This window comes from Protomyctophum bolini (genome assembly GCF_963924005.1).
Source record: "Protomyctophum bolini genome assembly, chromosome: 7".
NCBI lineage: Eukaryota > Metazoa > Chordata > Actinopteri > Myctophiformes > Myctophidae > Protomyctophum > Protomyctophum bolini.
The window spans coordinates 27,305,084-27,322,583 of record NC_137868.1 but is presented as its reverse complement, the minus strand read 5'-3'; the positions used below and the strand labels follow the sequence as shown (position 1 = coordinate 27,322,583).

The following is a 17,500-nucleotide window of genomic DNA, read 5'->3' as shown; positions in this document are numbered from 1 at the left end:
ACACACACACACACACACACACACACACACACACACACACACACACGCACCTACCTTCCCTGCCAGCCACCCCAGGTGTCGTATCTCTTTGCTCCCAGCGATACCATTCCTGGACATATTCTGGATGACCTCTGCCATGGTCCTCTGTGGTGGGTTTTCAGATAAGATTAGTTTTGTAGATAAGCGATCATAAAAGATTAGACACAGTGCAGTTCAAAGGGTTGGTCAATAGTAAACCCAGACCTGTGCCAGTGCAGAGGTGGCAGAGTGCATGGCAGAGAACCATGCCAGGGCAGACGGTTGGTCTAGGCACCGCAGCACCACAGTGTGTCTGGCGTCAGGGGAATGCAGCTCCACTTGTCTGGGAAAGAAACGATAAGAAACGTTTACTTTAACCTCTGTGTTATCTCAGCCTTTTAAAGCATATTTGGCCCAAGGGGCCTCTATGAGCCATTCATTCTTCACCCTGAAAGCCAGGCTAATGAAAACATACTACTCTTGTCATTTGGGGACCTATAGTACAATTAGGCATTAAACCGATTTTGGACTATTCCTAAAGGAACCTAGTAGTCTTTTTCCATTTTTCTCCTTCAGGACTTGCGCAAACAATGCTATGTTTGTAATGTTGAAAGTGGCTAGTTAATTAAAATATATGACTAAATGCACTGCATTTTAATTGTGAAAGGCCCTGCCAGGCACATGGCATTACATTCTCCCCTACTGGATTTCTCAGTGATAAACAATGTTTATAATATTTCCTTATGTACACAATGACACATGCAGGATATTTTACAACCCCATTTCAACACTTTTTAGTGCTTTGGGCTCTAAGGATGGCAATATTTGTCTTTGATTGGTTGATTAATTGGTCCAACACTTTGGTCCCAAACAAGTTAAGTCAAACTACTGGCTGGATTAATGCTCCCCAGAGGATGGACCAAAAGGAGGACTGCAAAACCTTTTTGGTCAAACACGGAAGAAGAGGGTATATTTTCAATTGTCCGGGGGAGCATGCAATGGAGGAGGAAGTTTCATTGAAATGAATAGGTGGGGGTAAGGGCATCCCTTCTGGGTGGGGTCTGGTAACAGACATTTGGTATTTTCAAAGTACTAGCAGGCAGCACAGCGGAGGGATGGGTTGGATTAGGCTGAATAACATATATCAGAGGGTTTGTTGCAGGTGGACTCAATCATGGCCAATCAAATTACTGTACCAATCTTTCCATCACCTTGTGGTAATGGAAGTGAGTGGTGCTCAGTGCAATATGGCTTGTCATGAAAGAAGCTTGTCATAAATTCTGCCAAGAGTAAACTGACTTCCTAGTGTGAGATGTGCAGAGTCGTCAACAACAAATCTACAGCCCAAACAGATTGGCAAGTACTGAAGATAGCCAAGTACTGTACAATTAGCAGCCAAGTACTGTACAATTAGCTCGAAACAACCAATGCAGTTAATACACCTGGCACTGGTCCTATAGGAAGTGTTTCTAGTATGAGAAATGGTTTGATGATGTGCGGCGATGAGCCAATTAAACACTACCTGCCACTAAGTATGTTTAACAATCTATCTGGTTTACCAAACAGGAAACCTGTTATGAAGGGGAATAATATGGATATTATGCCTCTTTAAAGTCTCTTAAAATGTAGCTCTTTTCCAGGTTTGCTTCAGGTCTGTGATTCAAACTACGGTATGTCATAACCTCTCTTTACAGAACATTATCAATACAACCACACACACACACTGAACTGTTGAACATCATGATGCATAACAGTTCAGTTAGATACAAGTATTTAACAATATTATTGACTACACCAAAATGTACATAGTCAAATATTCTTGCGGAATTCATATCAAAGCGAATCACACAAGCATAGCATATTATATAAAGTGGTTTGATTTGATTTTTATTAAGGATCCCCATTTGCTGGTGCCGTAGCAACCAGCTAGTCTTCCTGGGGTCCACATAAGAATAAACATTACAGAAAACAAAAAAAAACAAAAAACACAACACTTCACTGTATCAAATGGAATTTTAGATGCTTTTTAACCGTTAATTTACTGTAAATGCAACACAGGTTCCGAGGCAGGTTATTCCAAAGTGTCAATGATCTATAAATAAATTATCTCTTTAGAAAGTTATATTTTGGGCGAGGTAACACAAGCTGTCCATTACTGGAACCTCTAGTGTAACTGCCGGGATACTGGTTATTAACACAAGCTGTCCATTACTGGAACCTAGTGTAACTGCCGGGATACTGGTTATTCCAACTTCAATCATTTCCTAAGTTGAAGTTAATTTGTTATTTACTTTTCTTATTTTGTTCATCTTCTTTTGAAGCTTCCTGTATTTCGGTTCACTTTTACTTTGAAACTTCCTGTTACTGCACCACACTTAGCTGAGGCTGCTAGCTTCACACACCGCCATTCTCACACTGAGTCAGTGACAGAGAGGAAGAGACACACCCCAGCATTTGTTTGTGACTTTGTTACACTGCACAGCAAGGTATTTATATGCATCATGCACTTTTGTACTCAAAGTAAGGTTGCCAGTAACTTGCAGTTGAACAGTTGATTGAATGATTGATTTGAAGTTGTTTATATTGTTCTACAGCGCCTGTCGCACTACGTTGTGACTGTTTGGTTTGGTGTACCTGTGACTGTTTGATGATGTGCCCTGATCAACTGGTTCATGCAGCCCTTTAGCGCCCTTGATAAGCAGACTAAAGCGGAGTGAGGTACATGATTGTTTGTTTTGGTTTAGACTAGAGTCTCATTCATAATTTGTTTGGTACTTAATTAATTGTATTTGTTTATGGTATGTTTTGGTGTATGATATTTGGTTACTGTGCATTTTTCCTTTGGTATTTTATTGGTCATGTATTGAAGTGGACTGATTTATTTTATCACTGTATTATAATTGCTATGAATTAACCATTTTATTGTTGGTTGTAATATTGAAGTGATGAACTTAATGCACAGCTTTTATTGTTGAGTGAAAGCTATGAAATTGTTTGATACGATCATAACAGTGCTTCTTTCCTTTTATAGTTTTCACGGTGTTGTACCAAAATAAACACCCGTTGAGACCACATCGATCTTTATCATAATTTCAACTATCGAGGGCCGCTACATCTAGTATCATGATCATGCACAGTAGGCTATTACTAAAAACAATCTGTGAATTTATGAAAACAGGAGTTTTACTACTAGTTTTGAACAACACAAGAGTATCAAAAGATAACCTATTCTCAACTGTAAGCCAGGAGAGGCAGGCAGGTGCCTCTCCTGGCAGGTGGGTTTGTGTGATTTGGGAAATGTCTATTTGGATGCACCTCTACCAACTAAAGTGATGAAAATAGTACAAAAGCGTTTGTAACTCACTATATGTTGGTAAAGAGTGCTGCAAACAAGTAAGGAATAACTTAAATGGTAAATGGTGCATTTGTATAGTGCCTTTATCCAAGGCGGTTTACATAGATTATGCAATACATTTACCCATTCTCACACACACACACACACACACACACACACACACACACACACACACACACACTCATTCATACACCGTTGGCGGGGGAAACCATGCAAGGCACCAACCTGCACATCGGGAGCGATTAGGGGTTCAGAGTCTTGCTCAAGGACACTTTGACACTAACTCTGCCACCCCTTAATCAATGCACACGTCCACTGTATGCCTAATGTTAGAGTGCCTGACCCAAAACAGGATGCTTCATCTTGTTTGTTTGGCCATTATAAAGTGGATCATAAAAACACCACAGCCATTGTTGTCTTATACATAATGAAACACTTCCTGTTTAGTATAAATTGAGTCACACTCTCCCTCATTGACTGCCATTATCTGGGGAACGGAGCATCGCAATGGCACGGTTTCCCCCCTATATGAAAGCAGAGACTCTCCTTCTTTTGAGCGAAATATTCTGTTGGTCTTGAAAGGTTAGTAAAAAAAAAAAAACGCTTCAAAACGCTGACAAGGGCTGTAATAAGCAAAGTTTGAACTCTGGCAGTTAATGAGAGAACACATGAGAACAATGTTTGCACAGCACCTTTATTATAATGAAGATGGCTGATGAATATGCTATAAACCTTTTCATGTACAGTACAAGTCAACTATAATACACAGAAGATGAGGTGAAGGAAAAGTCATTTCCTGTGTCTACCTCATGCTGAGATATGACCATGTCTGATGCCACTGCATGCCAGTGAACTCACCATGTTTCCCCCAGAGGACTTGTGAATATGATTATTGAAGATAAAGCGGATTATCCCACGCAGTTTAAGAATTTGTATATGTTTTTCCCATGGTCTAGGGCAGGCGAATCAATATTTGCAGATAGTATGACCTTAATATCTGATTGGGGAATTTGCTGGTTTAAAGGAAGATGCCTGTTAAACCAAATGTCTTCTAGATCCTAACAGTTTTCTGAATATACTTCTGTTGCTATGTTGTTCAAACATTTTCATGCCAAGGACCCCCCAATGTACTTACCCATCTGAAAATATTTTGTTCCAGGGATCCCCAGAAGCAAAGATTTTTTTTTTTCTTCAGAAATAGCAGATATACAAGGCAAGTTCGTAGCCTGGCACAAATAGCCAAAGTATAAAATAATGTTTTCGTTTTTAGCAAAAAATCTAAAATGACATGGATGCTTTCCCGGTTTTAATGGGTTAAACATATATTTTAGGAAATGGGTACATTTTCTTCATTAGAACTGAAAACCCATTTAAGTCCATTGAACTCTGTTTTAATCTACAGTATGTCTGGTACCAGCACTCCACTGTAGTATGTCTTGTCTACACCAGGTGCTCTGTTTGGTTAAAAATAGGATGGCTCTTTAATGGCCAGGGATGCTAGCTGTCTTTTCACAGCCGCCCTGAGTGACCTGGAAAACCCCCCACAAAGTGATGAATCTGCTCCTCTACAATTGAAATCCCTCGCCTGTGGGAGAAACCCTCTAAATCAACTCCAGGTGCTCCTCTGGGCTAAAAATAGAACTACTGCCTGTAAAAGGAGACTGGGGGACTAGGGAAGAGGTACAAGCCAGATGTGTGGTCGGTAATGTTCTGTAAAGAGAGGAGGTTCTGACGTAGTTTGAATCGTAGACCTGGAGAAAACAAGCCCCTAGAAAAGGGGCTACAGACTTTGAAGATTACAATGTCATGTGAATTCCAACCAAAATATAGTTCCACAATGCTTTAAAAGAAAGCACACCGTGTGAAGTGAGGGGCGCTCTTATCATCATACATCATCCGGCCAATCACAATTTGTGTCCTCACCTTCGTCTTCAATGTGTGTTGTGTTTACACAAACACTCATATGGCATTCAAATGGCCTTCAATGTTAAAACAATGTTTGTTTACACAAGCTGGGAAGGGCTAGCGCACCTTAAAAAAATAAGAAAGAAAGAAACTAACATGTGGCGATTAAAGTTTCCAGCAGAATCTTAAAAGTAACAGAGATGATAGATGCAAAGGTCAGCCCTTTTAAGGGTTAAGGCTTGGTGGAATTGTGTCACGTTAAATGCTTACAATGTTATTTTCCTTCTGATATTTCTTTCTCTATTGAAGAACTGGAAAACTCATTGGGAGGCCCATTAGGGTTCATCGGAAAGTAATGTGCATTTGAGAACTCAAAATAGGTACAAATAAAAAATAAAAGCCTAAAAATAAAAAATAAAAAACAGAACTTGTGTGCAGCACTGAAGCCCTGACATCACATGGGAACATTTTATCAGAGGGATAAGTATTGCTCAGTATTAGTCCCAGCAGAGAGAGAGAGAGAATTGGCCATTCCCTTTTCTGGTCAACAGAGGAGTGGTGTGTGTTTCCATGCACTGAAAGTTCACACACTTATCAAGGTAAGCGTGAGCTGAGAAATCTCAGCTGGCAGTCTAGAAATCATACAGTACAACCAGTGCTGGTTCTGATATCTCTTATCTTCCCAACTGTAAATATATATTTTTTTAATAAAAACATCATGTAACAGTAGTACATGAATAGGACTTTATATAAACACAGGAAAAAGTTACTCGACAGTGTGCTGATAATAGAATGGAAACCACATACCCACAATGCATTGTGTCATTGTGTGAGCACTTGGAGCCAACTATTATAGTTTGTATCCTCCCAAATTAGTTATTTTTTTCCCTCCCATGTAGGCCCTGCCATATTTACCAGATTCACTCACAGATCCTCTTCCCCCTGACTGTCTGCCATATTTTCCTTTTCTCCTGTCCTGTCCTGTCCACATCTTTTGTGACCCTTTCTACTCTCCTGTCTGCGTCTTCCCGCATTCCTTCAATCAACCCCCCTTCTTCCTTCGGTCTGTCATCTCCCCTAGTCAGGTTCCACCCTCTCCTCCTCTCTTCTTCTTTTATCTACAACCCCATCCTCCCACTGCTCTGCACAGCCTTCTCTCCAGTCTGTCGTCTCGTTCATCAGCAGTTTAAGCAACATACGCTGAAGCTACAGTAGTATTCCTCAGAGGGATCCAGCATTGCACTGCATCTAGTGAAGCTACTGTAAGCTCAGCCATTATGTCCTTGTCATTTACAGTAACATGGTGCCATACGTCCCTGTCATTTACAGTAGCATGGGGACACTTGAACTCCTCACCCCAGCCCAGAGCGCTCAAACAGAGTCATTTTAGAGTCTAGGCACGATTTTAGTTGATGATTTCACGTTAGCAAACCTGGAAAATCAGTTGCCAAGAGGCAGCAATTATAGTTACAGAGTTACAAAAACAGCATAAGGATAGAGCAATACAAATGGAAGAAATATCATTACAGTAGCCACCACAAATAATGAACAACAGTATACGATACAGTATTATACTGTACACACCCTGCTGGGGGGGGGGGGGACAGCAAAAACCATATACACATGACCAATCAAAGTTTAGCAATACTAATTTGTTTCTGTGGTGTAACACATTTGAACTTGAACATGTGGTCTGACTACAGTTTTGGGAGACTCTCACCTTACTGTCCTGATTTGGCATACTGTAACTGCATGTACTGTAACACTAATATTACTACATGGCATGGTACAGTAACAACACGTACTGTAACACTAATATTACTACATGGCATGGTACAGTAACAACAGGTACTGTAACACTAATAATTATTACTACATGGCATGGTACAGTAACAACACGTACTGTAACACTAATATTACTACATGGCATGGTACAGTAACAACATGTACTGTAACACTAATATTACTACATGGCATGGTACAGTAACAACAAGCCCATAGGCTGTCCTACATCTATCTTACATCACCAAAGGATTTTCCCAGACATGCTTCCAAGTGCAGTTCATCAAGCATGTTAAGTGTTACTAATATGATGTCTGTTTGCTTAGTCTGCTGTTGGACAAATTTAGTCTAGATATTGTGACAGCTAATTGCCTGACATGTATCGCAATGGCAATAATTTATATTGCCATAATAAATGAATAGAAATAAGATCTGTCCTGCAACGGTTTAATTAAAGGGCAAACCTTTAATAAATTGTTTAGGTTTACCAGGTCTTGGGTAGGACTACTACAAAAATAGCAGATCTACAAGTGAATTGTTGTGAGCTTGTAGATCTGGCATTTTTGGCTAATATTACCCCCAATATAGATGCTGGGGTTCAAGTGGTTAGGATAAAATGGTCTTCCCTGAGAAAGAACTGACCTTGACTGAACTCACATAGTGTTATCCAGCCATATACCTAGCTGAGCTATAAATCAATAACAAAGGGAATGTTCAACTTTATTTCCATCATGCACACTAAATGCTTGTAAAGTGCAGCATAGATCGGTTAAAGTGAAGACAAATGCAATATAATACATTTACAAGTAACCTTTAATCTTTCATATAAAGGTCACATATAGAGATTACATTTTGAAGACATAGAGGCAGGCAATATATACCACTTTCAAACTTGTGTGCCTATTCTGGGCATGTGATTATAGGTGAAAGTCTTCAAACTACTTACAAAAATAGGGAAACAGTACAAGCCCCCAACGCATTGCAATGTGATGTAGTGTGAGCTAGTTGACTGGCTATTTTTCCTATTACAACTAAGAATATAAGATTCAAGTAGTTAAGCAATGAAACACTGGGCTTTGGAAAATGGGGCAAATAATATAATGGTCTGTCTCTACACTATAGGGAATTAATCTACAAAATATGGATTTACTGTTGATCAAAACGGTTGTTTCCTATGCACATAGATGACCTCAAAATGTAGGCGGCATAGCATATCTTATTGCAAGGAAAACAGACATAATCAAAAGCAGTTACATAAGTGTGTTAAATAAATGGCATGTTTTAATGTGTTACCTCAGTATTAGTATCAGTCTTTATATTGCCAGATGCACCTTCAGTATCAGAGAATCATATCATAGATGGTATGGATGTATTTTTGTTTGTGTGCATCTGTGAATGTTGTTTGAATGTGCATGCGTTTAGCTGTTTTTCTCTCAACATTTCTGGTGTTTAGCAGTCTGCACAGGCAGAAAAGAAAACAAAGTTGTTGCTCATTGTTGGGACTTCACTTTGATGTCGTCTTCATCATCGACCGCTTTGACGTTTTGTTAGGTTGAACTACCAGCGAGCTTAACAGACTTCAAACATTATGCATACTTTATGAGAGACATTGAGCAACAGACATGGACAGAGATAGGAAGAGGAGGACAGTAGAACGGCGAACAGAGGAATGGGCGTGAGTGGGACAGACAGAGAGAGAGTAGAACGACGAACAGAGGAATGGGCGTGAGTGGGACAGAGAGAGAGAGAGAGAGTAGAACGACGAACAGAGGAATGGGCGTGAGTGGGACAGAGAGAGAGAGAGAGTAGAACGACGAACAGAGGAATGGGCGTGAGTGGGACAGAGAGAGAGTTGGAGAGTGGTAATGATGCTGTATGGTGAAAATAATGAAGAGGTAAAAGGAGAGATGGAGGAAGGGGAGGAAGGGGGAGTCAATAAGTGAGTGTGAGGGAATGAGACATTGATTGGAGAAAGAGATGGAGAGAATGCAAAAAAGAATGATGTGCATCAGAGATTGAGAATTGATTGAAAATAATTAATCGGAGAGGGACTGATACATGGAAATGGAAGAGCAAGAATAGAGAAAAAGGGGAGAAATGGACAGAGAATTAGTTAGAGCGACCAATGGAAGAAGCAGGAAAAAAAGAAATGAGAGGAAGCGTAAAAGTGAGCTGAAGAGAGAATGAACAAGGGGGAAGCTGGAAGTACAAAGAAATTAATCGAGTGAAGGAGGGATGAAGGAAAGAGTGTAATAATGACTAAAGAGAGAGAACAAGGGAAGTTGGATAGCAAGAACACATGCTGTACAGATAGACAGAAAGTGAAATTGACTCGTTTTCTGGGCCCCATGCTGTTTGATTGGCCCATTGTCATTATTACCAACCAATTAATGTGATGACACCTTCTAAAGGACTGCGAACCCCCTGCTGATTTCTAAGACTCTTGCCAGTTACAGAAAATTATCTAATCACCACGTCAAACGTCTGGATAAAAACGTGTGCCAAAAAAGTCACAAAGTAAGTTCTTCACTTCGATATTCATACTGTTGCACAGAGAGGAGCAGAGTAAACTAAGGGTTAATTAAGTAGGCAATTTTTCCCTTTTTCTTGGTTTAAAAGATGAACTTTGGAGCATCGGGCATGGGTACGGAGGTTATAGCCATGTCATGTGAATGGTTTGATTTGATGCTAACACACTAGTCTGAGAATGAAAGACACCAGGGCAACCAAGAAGAATAGCAGGCATTCTCTTCTCTTCCCTCATCTCATCGCTGCCTTACTTATCAGTACACACTCGTTAGTGAGTTACTTATTATACTATATGAGAAGTAAATAAGTAATCCTCATGGGATTCTGCTGTGTTAGATGATGTGCAGAGCTGTGTTAGATGATGTGTCCTCTCTCTCTCTGTCGCTCTAATTAATTAGTCTCATGTCGCGCAGCTGCATCTAGATTCTCCCGGCGGATCCTGCCGGGATCTGCCTATGCCATAGAAAGCATAGGTGGACCCCAGGCTACTTTTCACCTAACAGGGGAGAGTTTCCCCGGCCAGACGTAGCGCGTGGAAGGAACACGTTATTCCGACCTGTTCCTTTCCCCTCCATCAGGCTGGCCAGGGGAAGGTAGTTTAGAGACTAGGATTACTGCATGTTTTTTGTGAGGGTACCTACCCTAGGGGACACAGGGAGAACATGCAAACTCCACACAGAAATTCCCTGTCGCCAACCCCACCTCGGGTATGTGCACTGATAACCCCACCTCGGGTATGTGCACTGATAACCCCACCTCGGGTATGGGCACTGATAACCCCACCTCGGGTATGGGCACTGATAACCCCACCTCGGGTATGTGCACTGATAACCCCACCTCGGGTATGTGCACTGATAACCCCACCTCGGGTATGTGCACTGATAACCCCACCTCGGGTATGGGCACTGATAACGCGGAGGACCACAGCGTCCCCGTTGTGGGAATTGTTGTTTTTGACAGTTCTTGGTTCCTGTTCATCTCTTCAGAGTTATTTCAGTTTAAAAGAAAGAAAGTGGTACTGGAAACATTGTGTCAGGGGCAGAAACCTCATAACCTATGTCCAGTGTACAGTGTCACACACAAGTAGCAAGAATAGCTGATCTACAAGCTCACAACATGTTAATATGTTAATATGTGACATGCTTTGAGCTTGTAAATCTGCTATGTGTGTTATTTCTGTTAATATTTTGAAAGTGAAAGTGGTTAAGTGTCTGTGGGTTTTATAAGTATTTAACAAATGAAAAGTATTAACAAGAGCTTGTGACTGAATAATACATTGGATCCTTTGCAACACAGGTCATTTTTTCCATTTTGTGAAAAGTACCCGTTTTGGACAAACAAGGTTTCCACCCCTCAGCGACGACAGTAACTTGAGTACTCTTAAATGTAATGCACTCGACGTGAGCCAAACTTAACTTTACCTAAATTACTTAACAGGCTATATAAGAAAGCTTTATTTAATTTTTTTAGAGAGAAAGAGAAGTGCTTTATGGTCAGTTTGTAATGTCCTCCAGAGAACAATAAATGTACTAATCGATGTTGGCGTGCGTGTCACTCCAACCCTCAAAAGTGACATTGATGAGCATCACTGATTGGTTTTCAACATTAAATCCAGACAGACAGACGCACCCCCACGCACACACGCACGCACGCACACACGCACGCACGCACGCACGCACGCACACACACACACACACACACACACACACACACACACACACACACACACACACACACACACACACACACACACACACACACACACACACACACACACACACACACACACACACACACACACACACACACACACACACACACACACACACACACACACACACACACATGGGATAGCCATCAACAGATGGCTATCCCATACAACACCATATCTAAACATGTTAGACCCAGGCCAGTACCGTATTCCTTAATTACAAGCAATTTCAACTGAGTGGGTGTGTACGTATGTAGGTATAGTATGTATGCGCTTGCGTGCGTGCGTGCGTATCTCACCTGTTCTCAGGGTCGGGTGTGGTCATGGCTCGGGTGACGTAACACATCCTGAGCGGTATAAACCTCTTGTCTCCCTGCAGGGACAGGGACGTGGGAGGAAGAGGGGAGCTCAGAGGGTCTGGACAGGAGGTGATGAGAGGGCTGCCGAGTCTGGGCGACTCGGGTGGGGGGGTCTCCCAGCCGATCTCGGACACAGGGGATCTCTTCTTGACATACGGTGTGGCTTCCCGCATGTACTTGACTGGGAGAGGAGGAGGAGGGACAAGACAGAGAGGTTTTCATTGTACTGTAAGACACAAGCAGGAACATTTTTATTTGAATGGTCGTCTTTTGAATACTATAGAGCGGTGCTCGTTGGGCACTGGTCTACTTGGAATGATGCAAGTTGGAAATGCATGCCACACCCAGTTATTAATTGCGCGAGCAGAGTGCGCAAGTACTGTAATCGGCACTGCACTCCCTGTGGTGGTGTGGAACGTGTGTGTCAAATTTGAAGTCGGTGGGGCAAACAGTTCTCGAGTTATGTGGATTACAGATGTACGTACACATGTACAGTACGTACACACAGAGACGTGGTGCATTTACATTACTAGACCGGTGCCCGGCTATAGAGCACCGAGTCGGTAACGATGGAAGTTGGAGATCCATGCTCCACCTGGCTATGCAATACCCGTTGTGTCAGAGTACCCGTTCCACCCATAAATGGATATTTCCGTATGGTGTCAGGCATGCCCAAGTATGGAGTGTTTTGATGTCAGAACAGGGCTAGCTCCATATATGGAGCCTGGGCAGGGGCCCTGTCCAGAGGCCTTTTGTCGCGGTCCTGGACAACCGTGCGATCCGACGGATTTGACACCGGGCACTGCACTCCCTGTGGGGGTGTGGAATGTGTGTGTCGAATTTGAAGTCGTTGGAGTGAACGGTTCATGAGTTATGTGCATAGAAGGATAATACCATTAGTTATTATACCCAAATCGAATGCAGTGCATAAACTATACAGTACAAAGTGACAATATAATGTATGTACACTACTTCACTTTCCTGGTTGCCCTTTGAATTTTCATGGTTTAAAAGCACCTCACGGTTTGGACCCTGTTTGCATTAAGGCTCCTCTGCCAACTTATGAGCAAAAACATGACCTTAGGTCTTCAGGCAAATCACTCTTGACAGTCAATAGATCAGGGAAATTACAAAAGGTTGCTGGGCAATGGGGAATGATTTGTCAATGGCCTGGATCTATTAGCTAACTTTATAAGATGGATGTTCTATGCTTTTTCATTGTTTGTTTGCACTTTTTTTTAATCAACTGTTTTTCTCTTTTTCATTTTAACCCACAATTTAATCATTATGCCAATTCCCTGTGTATAGGGCCTGTCTCTGCTAACCTCTAGTCTAGGGGAAGGTGTAGACAAACACGTCTCCTCCGATACACACCCCAAGACGGCAGAGGCACAGCAGAGGAATCAAACCTCAGTCTCCACGGCGGTCGTTGGTAGGAACTTTACCCCCGCGTCCTCCTTATTTGTTATTCTTATGGTCATTTTTCACAGCACACACCACTGTGTGTAACTGTATAATAGCTGTTATTATTACTTTCTTGCAACAGAATGTTCTTTGAATTCATCGCTATGCTTTTATTGAAAGGTTGCATATCGCAAACCTCCCATGCTGTTTGAAGTTTGAAGAAAATCTATTTCATGAATTAAAAATTAACTAAACATACTATGAACATGGAGGTTAATAAGGAAACTAATCTAAAGCTGGCAGTCAGTTCTTTTACATCATACTCCCGTTTTTGATGTGAAATCCCTTTTGCACTGGAGAAGCAAAAAGAAAAGAGATTTTTTTAGATCAATGACTGAAATTCGTATGCTGGCAATGGCAATGGCCAGCAATATTTTATTAATTATGCATCAGAGGAAGTGAGGATACCGCACACACGTTTAAGGAGACAGAATGAGAGTCATAGTGGTGGTTTAATTGGCACACCAGCGAGACATTTAAAGCCGTACAGACTATTACTCGTTGAGTGGCTCTCAAGAATCTGTTATGGCAATGTCAATTACACTGTATGTAGTTTTGGTGCAACGGCCACTAAGACATTTGACCCACTAAAACATCTTGTTAGTGGCCCAAACGTTTGTACGCCAACATAGCTGCTAATTTAGCTGTAGCTGTAGCCTGTTCAATAATTGAAACATCTTCAACAGAAAACATCTGATTTCTAGAAAGCAGGAAAGAAGCAAATGGGTCCTATGCTCCCATCTCCAAGAAGCTTTTATTTAATCTATGTATCTTTAATGCTAATATATCTAATTGTCATTAGTATAGTATAGTAGACTTACTAGGCTACAGTATGTAAATGGCTCGTATACCGTAATTGCTTTTCTTGCCTGGATCGTTTACTTTCCTTCCTCTGTGACCTTCATTGCCACCACGCTGGCAGATCCTGATATTCAGCATACAGCCAATAAATGGCATTTCCACTTAGTAAGCAAACAAACACACAAGTAGCTTGCTGCTGTTTTAGTTAGAAAAGGGCAAAATCTGGATAAGTGGATGCTTGATGTGCCTAAAATGGCATATGGGCCGACAGCTTGGAATAAACTACACCTTAAGGACAGTTCAAGACCTACTTCTTCACTTGATTTTAGTTGAACATCTCTGTGTTGTTATTCATGTAGCCTATGCACTGTTCTGCCCGATTCGCAGTAAACACAGGTATATTTTACACCATGTAAAATATTCCATAACAAATATTTCTCATCAAAACATATTGAAGCACAGCAATACATGGCAACTTGAGGTACTCTTGTTTAATATTTCATCAAGACTTTGGTGCGGCCCTAGGGGGGTCAAATCGGTAAAAGGCGTGCGTATTATTTTCAGGATATTCCTATAAAAAACTATAATGGAGTTGTGAACTTCTCCTTTGGTCCACCCATTCCTGGTCCAGTGAAAGAAAACACACAAAAAACAAACATATGGGTGAAATTCACCCAAACACCTGCCTGTAGAAAAAAACAGGGATGTGGGCAGGGAAACAAACCTACCTTCTATGTCACTGAGCATCATGAAGGTACAGAAAGACCAACCCACCTCAGACATCAGCAACATTATGATAATTACAAAAATATAATTGTCCGGATGAAAATCACCCGTGTTTAGTGCTCGACTAGGGTCAAAGACAAGACAAGACCGCTCAATGGTCATTTTTACACACAGCACTGGAAGTGAGAACACAGCTAAGCAAAATACACAAATAGAGAGACAGAAATAAAGTGAGTTCTCAGTGTGTGCTCAATGCTTTTTGCACTGAATCCTATGAATGCCCTAGATGTCTAATTGATCCCACGGTACGAGTCTGGTTTAATTGGCATAACACCGGTGGTGTTTGAAGCCAGGCATTTGAGCTATTCTGGGGCAAATAGACCCGATGCTTCACTGTAACAAGCCTAACCGTCAACCTGTAGAGGGGACATGACAAGCTGACAGATAAAGCAAAGATGCGTATGGGACTGAGAGGCGTGCAAGTGTCCTGAATGGACCCATAACGGTGACAGTTTGATCCGACTGCACGCCACAATCACCCACACAGATTCAAATCTGCTTCGGTTGGAGACTAAAAAGTTCTATGAAATAGTTCAGGTGAAGCATAACGAGGAATATAAAACCAAATATTTCAGTGGGCCTGGTGAACTTTTATGATACACCCCTGATGAGAACGTTCAGTAAAGTAAACTTCTCAGAAGAAACTGATCTGGATATTCACTACGATGGCGTAGTGAAAGAGTACAATCAATAAGACAACAGTCACAAGCACAGTCATGGGTTCCTTTTAGTGGTGCATTCAATTAATCGATAATTGGCAATATATCAATAGAACATCCGGATGATAGGTGAATCGATCGAGAGGCTGCTGTATCGATATGGCAATAAACGGCATGAATTATCTGGTTGATCAGTGTTGACAAACGTACCTCTGTTTAACGTTATCAAAGCCCCCCTTGCAAGTTGCAATGCACTCCCTTCCCAGACCCCTTGTTAGGATGTTATAGACATTTCATTTAAATTAAAGATATCTGTGTGCCTGAAAGTGTTTTATTGTATTTGTGCAACACATTGGACATTATTTTGAATAAACGTATTATATATTAATATACTGATATATTGATATATATCGTCTCGTGGCATCTGTATTGTGATGTATATCTATCGTGAGATTGAAAGCAATATCTACCACTAGTTCCTTTATAGTTTAAAGGCAGCATAAAGGAACATGAAGATTTTAGTTCAAAATAACTACCGGTATTTCCATGCAAAATTTCTCACGCACACATGTAGGCACGCAATACACACATCCATGCCCCCCCCCCCCCCCCCCACACACACACACACACACACACACAATCTGCCTCATCTTCTGTGCTCCAAAGCATGATGAAGCCCCATGAGAGAAAAAGCGGATCTCTTACCATTAACTGGGGCTTATAGTATTGTGGAGCGTGTGTGTGTGTGTGTGTGTGTGTGTGTGTGTGTGTGTGTGTGTGTTTGTGTTGTGTGTGTGTGTGTGTGTGTGTGTGTGTGTGTGTGTGTGTGTGTGTGTGTGTGTGTGTGTGTGTGTGTGTGTGTGTGTGTGTGTGTGTGTGTGTGTGCATGTAAACACATACTAACTGTATGTGTGTAGAATGGCAGTGATAGTAATCTGGCTTTAGTTCTGAAAGCCACTAAACTACCAGGACTTCGGCATGTATTATTTTATGAGAAAAAATAAAAAGATCAGGACTATGGTCGATGCATTTTCAATTCATTATCAAAGTCAGTCCATCCATCCATATCCATTTTTCTGAGTGGGTAGTCCAATCAGACAGAACTTTCACACTTTCACAAATTTGTGATAATACAAAATACAAATTCAGAAACGGGTGTCATTGTCACAGCGATTGTCATCGCCTACATTTCCTGTAGGCGGAGACAACATATCTGCGGTATAAACAGCCAGGTGTTCTATACTACATTGAATGCCATACCCAGTATAAAGAAGGACATGGACCAGAGCAGATTGAGAGACTTGTTCGCCAGGTCTGCCGGCTGAAGAAGAAAAAAACAAATTATATATCAAAAAATTATTTCCATAAGGAACGTTAATACCAACATCAGCAGGCAGTCGTGGGAACGGGACTTACAAATTGCAATTAATGACCATCAATGGAAAAAAAGATATGTTGAAACTACAAGCCTCAGGAAATCCAATTCAAGATTATACATAAATTACAATCTACACCATATCAAAGGAGCAAATATGATAAAGACTGCTCTGGTACATGTAAGGAAAACGTGGGCACATATGTGCACCTAATGTGGCTGTGTCCAGAAATCCAACATTTTTGGGTGGAAGTGAAGAACGAAATCTCTATTATAACAGGGCTAAGGATCGAACTAGATCCCCTACAATGTATCTTGGGGTTTACACCCAACGACACCTGAATTAAATAGATTTAAGAGAATCCTCAGTATCCTGACCTATGGTACAGTGCTAGGTTGTCAATACTACAATGTTGGATTGAGGATGTCGTTCCATCTGTATCAAGTTGGCTCCATAATGTTCTACAACTGCTCCCACTAGAACGGCTCACACATGTTCTCCAAGTAGACATGGATTGAAAGAAAGAATGGTAGAGTGACTGATCTGCTCAAACGTTACTCTTTTACTAACACTAACTTTACAAAGATGCCCAGAACTTTGGGATGAACCTGTGTAGTTTATGGCTGCTCCAACAGTGGTGGCAACATTCAACTTTGGGGAGAAACGGAATGTCAAAAAATACACCACGGTGGCTGAGACCAGAGGCATAGAGTAATGGTTGAGACAAAGCAGTGAAAGGTCTTGAAAGATACAGA

General features: G+C 41.3%; 1 protein-coding gene across 2 annotated transcripts in view; it reads right to left on the bottom strand.

Moving 5' to 3' along the window:
* The window catches only part of sntb1 (syntrophin, basic 1), a 43,339-nt gene that overhangs the window by 17,036 nt on the left and 8,803 nt on the right, over positions 1-17,500 (bottom strand). For both annotated transcript variants that reach the window (XM_080767944.1, XM_080767945.1), the window contains exons 2-4: positions 11,600-11,840; positions 244-361; positions 55-144 (exon numbers count right to left, since the gene is read on the bottom strand). In XM_080767944.1, coding sequence (XP_080624070.1) covers positions 55-144; positions 244-361; positions 11,600-11,840 — 449 coding nt within the window. The remainder of the gene's footprint in view (positions 1-54; positions 145-243; positions 362-11,599; positions 11,841-17,500) is intronic.